This window comes from Sarcophilus harrisii, chromosome 5 (assembly GCF_902635505.1).
Source record: "Sarcophilus harrisii chromosome 5, mSarHar1.11, whole genome shotgun sequence".
Classification (NCBI taxonomy): domain Eukaryota; kingdom Metazoa; phylum Chordata; class Mammalia; order Dasyuromorphia; family Dasyuridae; genus Sarcophilus; species Sarcophilus harrisii.
Genome location: NC_045430.1, coordinates 164435211 through 164453550, shown reverse-complemented (window position 1 = coordinate 164453550; position 18340 = coordinate 164435211). Strand labels below are relative to the sequence as shown.

Below are 18340 nucleotides of genomic sequence, written 5' to 3'. Positions count from 1 at the left end.
ATGAGACTAAATGTAGGATAATTGTATATCCTTTAACATCCAAGGAGAAATAAGTTTTTAAAAGAAACCTGGATCCAAAAACTGCTTCTAACATTTGCTAGCTGTGTGATAATAAGAAAGGTGTTCAATAACTTCTAACCTGTATTCTCATCTATAAAATGGAGATAATGTGACTCTTGCTTTCATAGTGTTGTTGGTTTTCAATGGGATAAAGAATTGGCCAACTTTAAAAAGCCTATATAACATAGTAGGTATTATTTTTATCATAATTCTCTAAAAGATAGTATAATTAGAATAGATACAGAAAAAGAAATAAATAAATTATGCTGACAGACAGACAGATTTGGGTGCTTAAAAATGCAGAATTTGTAAATGTATTCTATGTGATATAGTGGAATGTTCATCTGTTTTGAAGACTTGATAATCCTAAGTACAACTCTTCTGATTGATGTGGCACTTTTAAGACCTGTTATTTAAGAAAATTGAACCTGGCATTGATATGAAATAGGTAAAACTACCTCAATTTATTTTTTCTTTGAATACACTATGCTTCATGGCACATTGGGATTTATTTGTAATTATTAAGGAAAATCAGAATACATAACTTTACCTTGAGGAGCAATTTTTTTTCTTCTTGTTTATTGTGTTAAGGGTCAAGAAAATGAAAAATGTCTGCTGCATAAAAACCAAACCCTACAAGATGAAGTTGTGAAACTTAAACTGGAACTAGAAACATTAAAAATTAAGAATCAGGAAAAAGAAAATCGATATACTGAAGAAAATGAAGTTTTAAAAAAAAACATTGATGAAGTTCAAAAGGAATTAACACTGAAAGAAGAAGCATTACAAGAAAAAATATTCCAATACAGTGGACAAGTAAATGTTCTAACAACTGAGAAGGCAATGCTGAAATCTAGAATGGAGAATGAAAAACAAAATAGAGAGAAACTAGAGAAAGAAATTGAATCATACCGTTCCCGTTTAGATTCTGCTATTCTTAATCACAAACTAAGTCAGACTTCAAAACTAGACCTTGAACATACTTTTCAGCGAGAACGAGATGAGTGGCTTCGTTTAAAGGACAAACTAAAAGCTAACAATGGTGTCCTTTCTCAAGAGCTTTCTAAAGCTGGAAGAAAAGTTAATAGTTTAGAAAATGAGCTACACCAAGTACATGATTCCCTCAGAGAAAAGACCCTAGTTTTAGAAAGCACACAGAAACAATTAAATGAAACGCAACATAGAGCAAAGGAACTTGAACACACAAATGAAATGGATAAGGAAAAACTGAACAAATATATTGTCAAACAACAATCCATCCAAGAAAAATTAGCGAAAATCCAGGGTGAAAATAGATTGCTTCTACAACATCTTGAAGATACTCAGAACAAAGATGTCGTTATAGAAAAGGTAGTAAATGATGTCCAGGTTGAGTTTAGGGATCTCTTCAATAAACTTCTTACTGATACTGAAGAACAAATTCATGTAGTAGAAGAGAGAAATAAAGAGTTAATCAATGAATGTAACCACTTACGAGAGCAAATGCATAAATATGAAAATGAGAAAACAGAAAGAGAGGTAGGTCTTTAATGTCAATTAATAAGCATTTAACTTTTTGAAATGAACTTGTTATTTTGATCAAGATAAATTAGGAATTTGAATTTTCAGCAGGTAGATGATGTTAGTAATTTTCATTATAAAAATTCTAACATGTAAGAAAGGATGATGAGAAAGCAATAACATGATAAAAATCAACCTAATGTACATATCTTTTAAATACAATGATTTACTTTGCTTAAAAATACTGTGTAACTAGTCTATGAAATTTTAAAGGCAAAGTATGATTAATACATGTAATGTTAATCATTTATAAATAAATACTGATAAATTTATAATTCCAGTTCACATTTCTGATATTCCATTTTAATGTTGCAATGGAATAAATTATTTGAAGTACTAATATTTAAGATAAATCCTGAAAAATAGGAGTAATATAACTATTCCAATTAGATATCTGAATTGAGATATTGTGGGATATTAAAGTTACCTTTTTTCCCCCATAACCTTTTAAACTCCAGTCTGGCTAAACTAATTTTAGAATATTTAACATTAGATCATAATTTTAATGAAATTTCAAAGATTAACTACTTTCCTTTAAAATTTAGGACAGTAATTCTGTGTAAGAGACTTTGTGTATTAACTATTAATTTTTGTGTTTGGTAATAGGACCATTTAAAAAAATTCCCCACTACAAATTATTTTTCTCAGGTTTTTTTTCACTGTTTTACTAATACTTATTGCTTAATGTCCAGAATTGCAGTTTCTGGGACCATAGCCTTTCATTTGTTGAAAATAGAAAGTTTTTACATCTGTCTTTATCATATATGCAGTGAGTAAGTAGCAGGACTACAAATTATTGTGGTGGGTAAAAATTTTAGATTTTGTTTTTAGTTTTTATAATCATGTCTTTGAATCTTTTCATTTCATGCTGAAATTTAATTTATTTGTAGTAATTACATCAATTTTTCCTTTTACAATCTTTCATTGACTTCTTTTAGCTTGTTTCCTTTAAAAAAGATTACTAGACTTCAGTTGAATTGATTTTTACAAGATACTTAATCTTATCTAATAAAAGGGAAAATTTGATTTTTTTTCTTTTTAGCTTTTGCTATTATTGCGTGCAACAAATTTTTTGTTGTCTAGTAAAAATGCATAGGCTTTTTAAAATATCAGTACTAATATACATAGATATAAACATATACAAGTTTGTAGGGGTTTTTTTTGTGTGTGTGTGTATGTGTATATATATATATATATCTGTGTAACTTATCTTTAATGACCTTGCATCATACTTTAGGTATATATAAATGGGAGAGGTACCATATTTTCTAGTTTCCCTTTCTTTCTGCCCATTGACTGTAAATTGGAGTGTAATTGCTCTCCTCACTGAAAAAGGAACTACTCTGAAGGCTTGGCAAGGACAATTGAAGATAATGAAAAGTATCTAGCAATTCCTTTACTACTACCACATCCCATTTTTTTTTTTTTTTTTTTTTTTTTGCTTTCAGCAAATCAGATCAATGACTTAAAGTACTTTTATCAAGCCTGACAAGCATATCAGTCAGTGCATATGATCACTCTCTAGGGCAAACTATGAAAGGAAAGAAAATGAATCTTTTTTTTTTTTTTTTAAGATGTCCTCATACTTATAAGGGCAGGTACAAAGAAATAAGGTAGTTAACTTTTCTTAAAAATAGAAAGGAAAAATGGCTTTGAAGATAATTATAATTCTCAAAAAGATGTAATGGGGAAATCAGACTGAATTAATTGCTTTACTGAACAAATAGGAAGATAGCATTTGGTCCATATGGGCTCAATGGAAGGGAAATAGTATAGTCAAAAGAGGTTTGTGGTATCAGGAACTAAGTTCAAATCATTTTCTCTATTACTATCTTTATGTCTTTAAGTAACTAATTTAACATCTTTAGGGCTTAGTTTTCTCATCTGCAAAATGAGGTGACTGGATTAAATAGCCCCTAAGACTTTTTCTGGTTCTAAATCTATGATAACCATGAATATGTTCCTGAAATTAAGTTGCATATGACAATATTATACCAATTAATTTTGAAGATATATTTATTTCATATAAGCTAACATTGATTTATGAAAGCAGTAGTAGAAATAACATGAACATTTTCTATCAGAGTACAATAAGAAAGCTTCAACAAGAACTTGCTGATTCCCTAAAAAAACAATCTGTGACTGAAGCTTCACTAGAGGCTACAACGGGTCATCGAAATGATTTGGAAGCTAAGAAAAAGCAACTACAGAAGGAAGTATATCATATCAACAGTAAAGTATGTATGCAAAAAAAAATCAACAATTTGTCAATGATTAAGGGAAAGTGTTTTCAGTGTAACATTTCTTTTTCTTCACTAATATTTCCTGAATAGGATATCCATCATTTAAACTGACAGAAAAGACCCATAATATCTGCCATTTGTACCCATAAATTGGTATGCTTATATATTCACTCTTTGGGTTATTGACAATTTTGTTTATCACAAAATATTTATTTTATTCTTCACAGAAGGAATGAGGTGTTTTTCTAAGTAATAATAATAATATTACATATACATACATATAATACATATATCAATCATACCTTATGATTAGAAAGTTCTTTACATACATTATCTCATTTAATCCCCAAAACAATTCTGTGAAGTAAAAGTAGCAATAGTAGTGGTAGGTGCTTGTTTTTGCTCAATGCAAATGACCTGAGTAAGCAACTCTATTGGAAGAACAACTGCTAAGTAGTTAAATTTAATGACATGCATTCTAGATAATTGCATAAATATAAATTTATAAAAACCTACAATTGAAGTTTACTTTTCCAAAGGCTACTTTTCCTTAAAACATGTAGTCCTTTCTTAGATCAAGAGTTTCAGTACAGCTTCATAATCACCAAGCATAACCTTGCTCATTTTATATGAGACAACTTTGGTGTAGTGTATTGGTTTGGAATTAGGAAAATTAAGCTCAATTCACCCTCAGTGATTTGCTAGCCAAAAGACTCCAGTAATGTTTTTTAAGTCTCAGGCAACTCTCTAGGATTTATAGTTATAGATGGCTGTGATCTATGAAGTTTTCTACTTTATCAAGTCAGGCTTGATAAAAGATAAAAATGAAGCTACTGAAATCATAAATATCTAATAAAAAATGCACCTAAATGGTGCATATGTCCATGTAAAATGAAAGTGGATATTTGAAACATAAAAATACATAGCTTTGTCTATAGAATTGACTACTTGATGGACTAGTGAAAATTTTGTTGAAGTTTAATATTTATGTAATATTTATGCATTATAATTAAGAGTAACGTTTAAAATTGTGATTTTGTTTTTAAAGTTGCAAAACTTGAGGTATTTTGTTTGGAATTTTTATAGCTGCAAGAATCTCAAGAACGGCACACACAGTCACAGAGATCTATTAATGAATTAGAAGGTCATATAGAAAAGTAAGAGTAAAGATTTTTTTTAAATTTAGTGTTATGACTAGTTATAGAACAAATAAAAATGATAAACTACCACAACGTATTCAGAATATAGCATAATTTAAAGTTTCTTATTTAGTGGGAGACAGGAATATTCTACTTAATTATGATTTATTTTGAGATGATCAGATGAATGAATAAATTGTTTTTAACATTGTGGACACTGATGCCAAAAGCAGTGATTTGCCCTCAAAGAGAATTTGCATCCTAATGGTAGCTACAGAATAAGATTTGGGTCCTTGGAGTTTCAGGGATGATAAATAAGCTATAGGGAAATAGATTGAATTACATGCCCCCAAAAGTATTGGGACATAATGGAAATAATCAGCAGAATTTGGAAGGATGAGCAATATAAATTGCTTCTAGAAAACTGAACCCAAGCCAAATTATATATGTATTCCCTTGAAAACTACAGTAGAAGCAGTGTAATCCAAGAGAATCTGTTTCCAAATTATGAAAATCTTTGTTCAAGTTGTATGTCTGACGTGTTATTGATTAGTTGTATGTCCTGGGAAAGCCACTTTGTTCCCCCACACAATTCCCCAAAAATATACATTGAAGAGCTGGCACAGATATACACTGGTAGGAGGAGTTTCCTCATCAGGAGTTTCCCTGTTCCAATAAAAATTTCATGTTTTGCTTCACATTCAGCACCTAAAAATGTCCTCTCAAAAAATCTTGACTAATTGTGCCATATCATTTTCCCCCCTAAAAATGTTTTACATATTTTTTTCATATGCAATTGCTAGTGTGGTATATATACATATTAAGAAAGTATGTCTGAAGAAATATCAAAAGACATGGTTTCTGTAAAACAGAAAATTGACTATAATCTCCAGAAACAATCATGAGACAACCAGATTTAGTAGGGAGAGTGACCCTGGATTCAAATCCTGCTTCTGACATATATTGACTGTGTGAACCTGATCTGAATCTCTCACTGAATCTCTCAGTATTGGCAGGCAACTTTGGAAAACTTGAAGTGGCAGGTTTGAATAGGTGGACGGTGTCTTCCTACACCTAGAAAATCACAGCTCCAAAAAAATGTGATTATAGATGCTGATCATGTATGTATGAGAATCTATTAAAATAAATATTTTTATCTAAATGTGAGATATACGTGAAGGTAGGAGTGGTGGGTATATATAATATTCAAATACAATGTAAGTTTCTTAAAAAGAGTTATTGCTTTTTTTGATTTTTGTATTCCAGATTCCAAGTACCATCTCTCTTCAGTCTCTATGCCTTTGCACAGACTGATCCCCTCATGAATACTCTCTCTTCTCATCTCCACTTAAAGCTCACCTAAGAAAACATTGCCTCTTGCATAAAACTTTTCTGGATTAATTCTTTTAATTTCTTTCTTAAATTACTTTGTATTTACTCCAAATCTCTACGGGTTGCTTTCATTTTGGTGAAACAAAATCTCTTTGAAGATTGAAGCCATTTTTACATTTTTATATCCTCCAGGCTTTGCAAGTAAGGCCCTGAACCTTAAGAAGAATGGGTTGAATAAATATTAAAAGTCTTTAATAAGTATTGAATTGTTGACACCATATTTACTTTTCTTAGGTTTCAAATTGAAAATGCCACTTTGGAAGCTACAGTAAAACAGCAATTGTGTAAAATTGAAGAACTTCAGAAAAATATTTTGTATTCTACTTCAGTAAGTCAGCTCTAGAATTTAGTTTTTTTCGTGTGAAAAGCACTTTCCCTTTATTTATGCAGTATAACATGGTAAAAAATTTTAATCGTAAAAACATCTAGTTATTGTTATTTGATATCCAACTACATTCATATTGATTCAGAATGTTATTAGTGTTAATCATTATGTTATAGGAGAGATGAGTTTTTTCCACATTAAATTAATAATATTGGCATTACAACATTAGACTAAATTGTTGTAATGAAGTTGGGGGGAAGTGTTCACATTATGTAACAAAAGTCTGATGTTGAGCATTTCAGTCTTTTGGTGAAATTTTGACATTCAAAATTATAATTTTTGTTATAATTTATACTTCTTACTAAATGAGGCCTGCATTATTAATAAGGAAGATTACTAGATTTTTTTTTAATTGAGTCTGAACTATTTTGAACAATATATCAAATTAAATCATACTAAGCATGCTCACTGTGGGCATGTCTCAACAGCAATAAGAGATTTCAATAAACCACATGCCTTTGGCCTGATGTTTATTATTTATTTGCAATAAACAGATTATGCTTTTGGGCATTTGTTTCTCTTTATTCTCTCTCTTCTGTTTAAGCCTAACTGTTTACGTTTTCTAGGAAACCTAGAAAGCAGAATCATTTGCTGATGATTCAGGAGTATTATTATCAGGTTTCATTTGCTTATATAAGAGCCCTTTCTAATTATGAAATGGAGTTTATTTTCCAATACTTAGATTTTTTTTCACATATTGCTCTCCTAAAAAGTAAATGGATAACCCCTCAAAACTTGAAACTAATCCTATGACACTATTACCCAATATTAGAAAAACAAGATAGTGAAAGATTGAAGACTTTCTTAGTCCTGGCTGAGCTCCTTGCTGTCCATATGACTTTTGACAAATAGTTTTCTGTCTTCATGCCTCAGTTTTCTCATATATAAAATGATGTACTAGAGTCCCCTTTTACCCCAACAGTTTACAATTCTAAGTGAGTGATCTTCATTTGCTTATTCTTATTCTCTCAAGAAGTCAGCTTTCCAAAATGTAACAACAAAAATTATTTAATCCATGCCAGCTAAGTCCCTATATAGTATTTCAGCATAGATACTGAAATAATAATGAACTAAAATGGGTGGTGGTACAAAAATTTGAATCCAACTACAATGGCATGTTCACCGTATGCTAGAGACAAAAATAACAAAGAATATATAGAAGTTTTGCAAGATAACAAGAAAAGTTTAATCAAAAAGTAGAACTTTGAGAGTTGTCTTTGAGGTTTGAATAAGAATCAATAGTGAGATGATAGGAGAACAGTACAATCTAGGAAAATTGCATGAGTAAAAGCCCAGGAATATAAGGAGAGTTGTTGTTATAGAAAGTAGAATTAAAAGGTGGAAAAATTAGGTTGAGGTCAGATTTTAGTGAAACTAAGGTGGGCCAGAGAAGTTTAGCCTCAATCTGCAGCAATCTCATTGTAGGTTCTTCACTAGGAAATTAGTATGATCTAAATAATAGTGTTTTATGAAAATTACCTTAGCATCGTTTAGTAAGAATTGGTGTAGGGATAAAACAGAAAGACCTTTTAGGAGATTTTTTTTTTGTTTTCATTAATTCATAGGCAAATTAATTAATACCAATGTGCCACTTTTAAAATGAGAAGGTTGAACTAAGGTGTTCACCTCTCAATTATGATACTCTGCTTGAAGTTATGAGTCTGGTCTAAGGTGATAAGCATGATATATAAAACAAAAAAGAAACCATGAAGGGAAAAGTTACAAGGATCATAAATGACAAAAAATTAAAAAAACAAAAAAAACAAAAAAACAAATCAGGATCCTGTGTTGCAGCAATGTAAAAAGGACTAAGAAGAAAGGTTTGGTATACAGAAAGGACTTTGAGAATGCAGTTTGAGTAGACTAGTAGGAAGATAATCGAGATTTTTTTGGAAATAAAATAAGAACAATATTAAGAGAGGCAACCTAAGAGTCAGGATAACATGGGTTGAAATCCTACTACTGACATGGATGACTTTGTGATGCTGGGCAAGCCTTGTAACTTCTGGGTGCCTTACTCTAATTCTCTAAGATTCCTAGAGTTCCAAATTCTAAATTGCAACTAGGCACAGGGCCTAGTTCCCAAATGAGGAGAGCTGTTTATTTTTTTTAATAGGGAAGACCACTAGAGAAGGAAAAGATTGAAAATCTTGAAAGGAAGATAAAAAGAAGGCAGGTCATAACAAATCATAAGCTGGCTCATAATCTAGAGCAATAGAATACCATTCAAAGGTTTCATCTCATCCAAATACAAAGAGTTTTGGAAAACAGTTCTATAACCTAACAACACATTTATAGACATTTCAACATAGGTATGCTTAGATCATGGGCCAGGTATGCCTACATTGGAGTAATGAGAATAAGGGATCACTTCATTGGCTATAAAGAAAAGAGAAAAGCCAGTGCTTTTCCAAAGTGTATTGGCAAACTTGGCCCATATTCTATGCATTCCGAGCATTTGAACCAATTTAAAATTTATTAACATTATTAGCATAAATAATATTTATATTAAAATCCAATGAAAATTTTCATTGACCTAAATTTCCAAAAAAAAAAAAAAAAAAGTGGTTTGTAGTGAAATCAGAGGAAAGCTATATCATTTTAAGAATAATCATTTTGAAATCTTTCCATATTTGTTTTGGTTTTATAAACTACACTCATCTGATATTGGATCTGGAATGAATGAAAAGTTTTCTTTTTTGAAATAAAGTTCAGTACTTATAATATTAATACAAATTCAGTTCTTATAATATTTTTCTTTTTAAAAATGTTATCAAAGCTTGGTACTGAAAGTGAAAAATTTAAGAAATTCATTGAGATGAAGCAATTCCTGGAAAAGCGTCTAGAGCAAGAAGTAAAGAGAAATTATGAGTTACAGAAAGATGTCAATAGGTAAGATTCATTTTTTCAGAATGTTTGAATCAAACATTAAGTAAGTAAGCAAGGACTTAACTATTTTGTTAAATTGTAAGTGCAAATTCATTTTATATTTTAACACATTGATGATTACAATGCATATAATTCTAAGAAAAGTTTTCATTTTCATTTTATTCATTCATATTAAAGATTTTTACTTACATCTTTGAAGTTATACTAAAATGCTATATATATATATATATATATATATATATATATATATATATATATGGCACCTATACCTTAAACTGTTTTTCAGAATTATACTATATAGCATTTAATAGTCTCTTGCTAAGTATACTATTTCTGCAGATAAATAGTTTCTATAAGGTTTCTATGTTCTCCATCCTAATTTATTTCCTTCATTTATTCTTTTACCATTCATTCACAAAGTAATATTAAACATCTGTTGTATGTAAAATATTGTACTAGTTCCCAGAGCTGCAGAGATGAATACTCTATAGTCTTTGATTTAAAGCTGATTTACAATCTAGTAAAGAGGTAATGCTAGGATACAGTTGTGCAAATAAGAATATGGTTAGTGCTTAGGGAATGATATAAAGATACTGTGATTAGAGATTGGAAGAAAAAAACTCTCTTCTGACTTTGTGGGATCAGCAAGAATGCATTAAGGTGATGACTTTTGAGCTAGAACCTACAGAATTTTTAAGTCTCGAATTTAAGGTCCTTTACAATATAACAGCATCTTGCCTTTCCACACTTATATTATTCCTTCTTATACAACCTAAGCTCCAGTTAAACTGGACTGTTCTCTGTTCTTCAAAGCATGCTATGTGCTTTCTTACCTCCGCCCTATGCCTATAATGTTCACCCATGCTCTCTGTATCCAACTTCATCCAAATGCAATTTCCCTCAGAGGCCTCCTCTGTTATTTGTGGTTAATGACCTTCACCATTAGACTTCATATCTATCTGTTACACTTCCCTAATGCTCTAACACTTTATCATACTGATCTATATGTATATCCTATATTTTGATTGCATTAGAGAACAGACCGCATATCTAAATTTTGTATTTTATCACAACCTTTAAGGATAAGCACTTAGTGCTTTTTGATTGAATCTGAATTGAATATGGCAAGAGGCCACTATTGTTGAGGTGTCAGATCCTCTGATCCCAAACTAGAGGCTACAGTTTCAGTGGCAGAGGAGTCATCAAATCATCATATTTTTTCCAGGATTGTAATTCAGCTGTGTTATGGTTTAAATAGGTTTTTGTGGGCTTATATTGAACTGTTTTTAGAGCACTAATTCTAAGGGGAGGGAATGCATTCCCTGTGCCAAATGGTCAACATACAAAGTAACATTTGAGATTTCATTTTACTTTTCAAGTTAGGGACTACCTATATTTCCATCCACTAAATAAACATTTTAAATAGAACTTTGTATTCTAATTTCCTTAAATGATATCATTTATGTTTTGTGGACTAGGAAATTTATATACAGTTAAATTATACAGATCAAAGATTAATGTAACAGGCACAAAACATCACCATAAAATGTTTTTGTTAAATAGATTATCATGTAAATTTCTGATTATATTATTGAGAGATATCCCTCTTTTCAAAAAATATTAGAGCTTAACCAGAAATCATTTGGGAATATTCTACAATGAAGTGATATTAATGAAGAGCTGACAATGAATCTTTTGAAATAGAGATGAAATTGTTAGTGAAGCTACTGTTTCTTGGTTTTATTTTTAACAAATTATTGTCTAATTTGAGTTGGATGATGTAAAGAACTCTTTTTAGATTTTTTTTCTTTGAGTGAAAATAAGACAATAGATCAAACATAATATTTTTAAACATATAATATTTAAACTATAAAGATTGGCTTGATTATTCTGTTCATTCTCACAGATTTAAACAGCTATTGAAAACAACAAAAAAGAAATTAAGAGAATATGAAAAAGGATATGTTGTTTTCCAGGAAGAACTGAATCAAACACATTCTGAAGTGGATAAACAAATTAATAGGTTAAAACATAAGGTAATCCTTAATATTGGAAAATGCAAAATATCTTTATATTTTTATTTCTTTTGAAATGGGTATAGAAGTAGCAAGTCCTTGAACACCAGTAATCCTGGGAAGATATAAATTTGCTTTCATGTTGCCATGAAAGGCAACACTTTCTATCTAAAATCTATTCACACAGTTTTTACTGCTCTCAGGAGCTCAGACAAACTTGTGATGGGATCAGGGTAGCTATTCCAAATTTGAAAATGAGTGCAAGGTGCAGTGATGTTCTCTTTGCCAAAAGGTACCTTTATTTATGAGAAGAAGATACAGGTAAAATGAAGTAGTAAAATAGACACCAGGAGTTGTAAATATGAAGTGGGTTCAGGATAGCAATAGAAAGAATGTTATAAGTTTTTTTTTTCTTTCTTTCTTTCTTTCTTCTTCTTCTTCTTCTTCTTTTTTTTTTTTTTAACAATTAACAGTAGAAAAAAAAACAAGTTCCTCACTGAAACTCACAATTAACCAGGAGAAAGGGAATATGCCATAAGATGGGAATATGTATCATTCATAGAGAAATTTAGCAGACTAACCCTAAAAGGGGTTAACAAGAGAAGTGGATTACACCATTGATTGGTGGCCTACCCCTAAAAGGGATTTGTCACCCTAAAAGAGAGTTATCACCCTAAAAGAGTTAACTATAATAAGGAGAAAGACACCATGAAGCATGGAGGAGAGAATTTAGAAGATACCATAAGGAGATGGAGGGCTAGAAAGGGATTTTTTAAGGAAAATCTACTATGGGTGGATCCTTTATTGAGGAAATTTAACTTTGAGGGTTTTATAATTTTTATATATTTAACACTATATATATATATATATATATATATATATATATGCATATATATATAGAGATATCTTTTGGCAGAGAATGACCTTGTGAATTTTTTACATGTGTCTTATGCCTTGTATTTCAAACTAGAATCACTACTCTGACACTCTCATTATTTTTTTATATAATGACAAGTGACTCTTTAAAAACCATTTTATTTTACAATCATTAATTTGCTGTTTTGCAGTTCTCATCAATATTTATCAAAAAGAATTGACTTAACATTTATTGAGTTTGTGCTTTTTGGAACTCAGTCGTATCATATTTTTAAATTTATCACTTATTTCAGTCATCTATCCTTGGGTCTGAAGGAAAATAGGTAGAAATGCTGCTATGCTTGTTGGTTTATTTTTTTTTGAGACATTTGGGGAATAATAAAAAGGACTACTACACACTAAAATCTCTAGTAAATGATTATAACATATTCTCTGGGTCCTATTACCCGAGTTTCATAGATGAGAAAGATATTTTTCTGGCTCTGTATTAGCACATCTCACCTTGTGACATTCAGATTATTATAAATTTATTTGCTTTCTAAATCAGTGATTGATTAGAATGGTAAAAAAAAAAATAACTTAAGATCTATTGCTGTTTTAGGCCTAGCAAAACGTGAAGAAGGATGAAATCCATCTATTCTGAATTTTTTTGATATCTGGTCACTGTACTAGAAGTTGGGCAGAAAAGACACATGAAAAAATGAGAGAATCCAGAAGACAGTATGGGAACAAGTACTAAATATGGATTATTCAAACCATAAAAGCTAGTACTTTCATTGTTTCAATTTTAATTTTTGTTTTTGATTTGTAAATGTACCTAAATAATCATTTTAGGCAATATATTTTATAGCTGTAATATAAGGATAATGATTTATTTAATTACAACTGAATTAAAAACAATTTAATATTAATAATTTTAAATTAACATTTAAATTGGAAGACCTTTATTTTGTATAATTTGCTAAACTTATTTTATACAAACAGAATGAAGACCTCACACAACAATTGGAAGCAACATCTTCGAAATGTATACAGTTGGAATCAATGAATAGAAGTCTTCAAGAAAACTTATTTTCTATGAAAAGCTTAGAAAAGAAATGTGACAACTTGGACAAGAATAAAAGACAATTGGAGGAGGAAGTAGTTAATCTTAAACATCATTTAGAGATTACTAAAATACAACACAGTCAAGTATTACAGTATAAACAGGAGATTGAAGAACAAGCAAAGCAGGAGATTGCAGAAAAACTAAAAAAAGTCAATCTATTATTACAGGTTACTTTATCACTACTCTACTTTTAAAATAATTCCATATAAATGACGGTTTAGAATTTTTCCCCCTGTTCCAAATCTAGATTTTTTTTAAATTTTCCCTCTGCATTCTTTTTTATGGGTCTCCATAAGTTTCATATCACCATATAAAAAGAAAATAATGCTTTTTGAAATTATAGTTTTTTGAAAATTATTGACATAATTTTAAAATGAAGTGAGTTTTTTATTTAACAGATAGTTAAATGTAACAATATTCTGGAAGATTCTGGAAAATGATTTCAGAATTATACCTATTGTTTTTATATTGACCTACTATATCAGTCCTAGGAGAACTAGTGAACTAATATCCAGTAGAAATTAAGAGGGTTTTTTAAATTTCAAAATTAATTCAGCTGACCTTGAAAATGAGTCCTTTCAAAGTTGGAATCTGTTTTTAGGAATTAAGAATTGCTTTTTCAATCACTAAAATTTAAATGAAAACTAACAGAATATGATAACAAATCTTAAAATTTTCAGAATAGTTAGGAATTTTTTGTAACTTGTTCTTTGTATTCCATTTGGTTTAGAAACAAGCAATAGCCCAAGATTACTTAGAACAATCAAGAGAAACTAACAATGTTTTAATAAGAAACCAAATGGAGCATCGAATTCGAGATTTGGAAGCTGAGTTCTCCAAAATGAAAAACTCACGTGAAGACTGTAAGGCAGAACTGGATAGCTATAAAAAGCTTTATTGTGAAGAATTAAAACTCAAAGAAACATTATCAAACAAATTAGATGGGTAAGCCTAAATACAGACACTAAAAAAAGTACTTAAATTTATCAGATTATTTTTAAAGTTTTCCGTTTTGAATATAACAGATGCTTAATGGACATATCTATTACTTCATTAGAAAATGGGGATTAATTGTATTATACTTTTATAAATATTAGCAAACCAAATATTTTTAAAATGTTAAGTAGGTACAAAGGAATTACAGTGTGTTACTTTGGAAAGATAATACTCTGGTTGTAGAATCTGAGAATTCAGCTTTAAATCTTGCTTCTGGTGCTTGTTTCCATATGATTTTGAAAGACCTTCTTCTGAAACCTTTCTTTAAAATCAGGATCTTTTATTAGATGGCTTTTAAGATCCCTTTCAAGCTTTAATCTATGATCCTATGAAAATTATTTGTTTTTATATATCTTATTCATATAAAATATTATTTCTTTTCACTATTTGCAATAGATTAGTCCTTCCAGGATGAAATTAGAATAATTAGCCTGAAAATAAGAATAATATTATTATCCTTTCATTGAATGACAATACTAAAAGGTTTAAAGTATTTACAGAAATGTAAAACGAGATCATAGCAATATATGACACACTGTAACTATTCTTCTCCTAATAGTAACAATCAAGACAACAGGACTTAAGGCCATTCTAGTGGCTTATAGAAAGTTCAGCCATGTCCCTCAATTCCCTGCTGTCCTATCTTTCAATTTTTTATACAGGTGAAAGCCTCATGGAGGGAATGATTTAAAAGGAATAGGATATAACATATATTACAAAAGTGTTTAGATTAGAATGTTGGATAGCCAAAAGATACCATCTGTTAAAAAGGTGGGGGAGAGGAATGGATCAATCTTCCTTACTATATATCTTGGCAACAAAGTGGTTTTGTGAGCTAGCTAGTGATTTGAGATCCTCTTGACTTTTTTATCCTCAACTGAGTCACCTTTTTCTCCTTGGAGACTGCAGTCCTCTGTCATTTGGCTGCTACCTGATATCCTTAAAAGAACTCTAGTAATTTTCATATGAATTTATAGAATACAAATTCTTCCTTAAAGATAAGATTAGTAAGGAATTCCAGATTTACACATATCTTTTGTGGTTTGTTTTGTTTTGTTTTGAATTTTCCCAGGATACTCTTAAAATCTCTTTCTTCACTCAATTTCTTTATACTATTTATTCGGAAAGGACCTTAATGGAAGTAACTCAGTTGTTTAAAATCTTTAATAATTTACATAGTAAGTTATTATTACTAATAATAGTATTATTAATACTTTACTAATAATTTGCTAATAGTAAAGAAACAATTCAGCAAAAGTGAAAATTAATGATAGTATTAACTAAAAACACCATTTAAGAAAAATGTTTACCATTTATGTGCTTTGAAATGTTCACAGAACTAATGAGAGATTAGCTGAGATAAGTTCCAGACTACTGAATGAAAAACAAAAAAGTCCAACTTTAATCAGCAGACTTACTACTACTACTACAAATCCAGCTCAAGAGTCCCCTCATGTTGGGATTCTTGATATAACTATGGTCCTTCCTAGAAGAAATGCAGTATATTCTCCTGGAAACATAGGGTCTTCAGAAAATGACATGGAGGCCTACTTTGCAAAGGTTAGTAATTTTTAATTCTTTTCTTTTTTCATATTAAAGATAGTATGTAAAATATTCATCTTAATTAAATTTCCTGCTTATATATTTTTGAATGTGTCACATTGATTTTTGTGTTCTATTAAAATAAAAATGGTCCCTTTACTGAATGATAATTTTTAAATGCTAGATTATAAATTTTAAAATATTTTAGGTCCATAACTATCATCTATACCAATTATATCTGGTATTAAACAATTGTAACCTTGATAAGTGGCATTCATGTAAGAACTCTAAATTGAATACCATTTTTCTCACCAACTAGTACTGAGAGAGACTATCTCTGATTTATTTTCACATGCTAACATTTAAAAATATAGCCTTTCTATAATTGTTGGGTTTTTTTCAGAATTACTTAAAACACATATGTATAACTACAAAAAAAAACCCACACACCCTTTTTTAAAGTATCCCAGAGAAATTTAGTTTTTTAGTTCATATTTGTATAAAGGTTTTCTTAAACTAGGTATATAGCCTTAAGAAGCATTGTATATCTATGGCATCTTTCTCCCACCTCATAATATATGCCCAATTCTAGGGACCTTCCAGCTCTGACATAGTAATTGTAATGCAGTGAACATTGTTTGGCAGATGTTTAGATTTTTTAAAGACACTGCTAAAGTGCCCTCAAAAATGTAGCAATGAATTAGTAAAGATGAAAGGATTTAACTTTATGGGGCTATATCTTTGTAAGCATCTGGGTGATATCGATATAATAGAGAATACGAATATTATATATCTTTCTTCTGAAGCATTTAATTAAAATGTTCATTTTTAAAAACATATTGTTTTGCAATTTTTGAGGAAAATATACCATGTGAAAATCTCCTTATTAACTCTCAATTATCATTTCATTTGCCTTTTACTAACACAGACATTATGTTCATTTTTTCCTTTTCAGAATCAGCTTAACTTCACTACTTTTCCTTTCTTTTACCAACTCTTTTCTATAAAATATACAAATGTGTTTTTACTTCTTCAGTTCCTTGATCAACAATCTGTTTTCCCTTCTCTACAGCCAGATCAGTGAAAAGGTGTGCAGTCAATATTATTTAATGTTCTTTTTGGCTCTTTCTTTGCAACTTGAACCACAAATCAGGTTTAATACCTGATTTAAAAAAAAATTCCTCTATATTAATATATTTTTGTTATCAGTTTATTCCAATGATGCAAAGCTGATAGGAAGTAAAATGTAGTTTACACAATCAGAGGTTTAGGAAGAAAGGACTTAACTTGTGCCAAAGGGCAATGTCTCTCTCTCTGTCTCTCTGTCTCTCTCTCTCTTATTATATATATATATATATATATATATATATATATATATATATATATATATATATTACAATGGATGAATAGTTTCACCTCTTAAAAATAATTTTCTTTCCTTTTTAATGTGTTTATTTATTTAAAATTTAAATACAAAATGAGAAAAAACAGAAAAAAAAAATAGCATTGTTATGTTCCCAGTAGAACATCAGGAAGGCTTCAAAATATATGTAACAATAAATTTTCATTTCAAGAAAGCACATTTAATAATAGAAGACTGTATTCATAACTGTCCATGTTTTCTTTGCTTCCTTGTGTTTTCTTTTATTTTCTGCTGTGTACTTTTTATTTTATAATTTTTTATCCGTTTCCCCCCTCCTGCGCTCCCGGTCACCTACTCAAAGCAGGCTGTAGTATATAGTATATAGCAGGCACAGATATATATGTATATGTATAAATATATGCACACACATATGTATATATACCTATATACATGTACACCTACATATATATTCACATATATGCATATACATATACATTTAAAACAATATTTTTATGGCTGACATATAATGTATATTGTGCTCTTTTAAAATTATGACTTTGAATTCAATGATTACTACTTCTACTTTATTTTTTCTAATAAATTCTACTCCTGATTATTGGTGGTATATTTGTGTATATTTCTTATTCCCATCCCTGCAAATTTACTTTTTTTCAACCATTTGACTTACCTTGCCATTACTTAGCCTCACAGTGCTACCCCTCCCCAACCACCATGGATCTCCTCCCTTTCTCTCCCAAGCCTTTATCTTCTT

At 29.9% G+C, this 18340-nt stretch overlaps 1 protein-coding gene across 2 annotated transcripts in view; it reads left to right on the top strand.

Moving 5' to 3' along the window:
* The window catches only part of LOC100920140 (ankyrin repeat domain-containing protein 26-like), an 89547-nt gene that overhangs the window by 62691 nt on the left and 8516 nt on the right, over positions 1 to 18340 (top strand). The window contains exons 18-26 of one of the 2 annotated variants that reach the window (XM_031938888.1): positions 652 to 1578; positions 3705 to 3857; positions 4950 to 5020; positions 6629 to 6722; positions 9559 to 9671; positions 11575 to 11704; positions 13544 to 13834; positions 14398 to 14612; positions 16001 to 16223. In XM_031938888.1, coding sequence (XP_031794748.1) covers positions 652 to 1578; positions 3705 to 3857; positions 4950 to 5020; positions 6629 to 6722; positions 9559 to 9671; positions 11575 to 11704; positions 13544 to 13834; positions 14398 to 14612; positions 16001 to 16223 — 2217 coding nt within the window. Of the gene's footprint in view, positions 1 to 651; positions 1579 to 3704; positions 3858 to 4949; positions 5021 to 6628; positions 6723 to 9558; positions 9672 to 11574; positions 11705 to 13160; positions 13422 to 13543; positions 13835 to 14397; positions 14613 to 16000; positions 16224 to 18340 lie in introns of those variants that run through there. The other variant, XM_031938889.1, reaches the window with a different exon arrangement.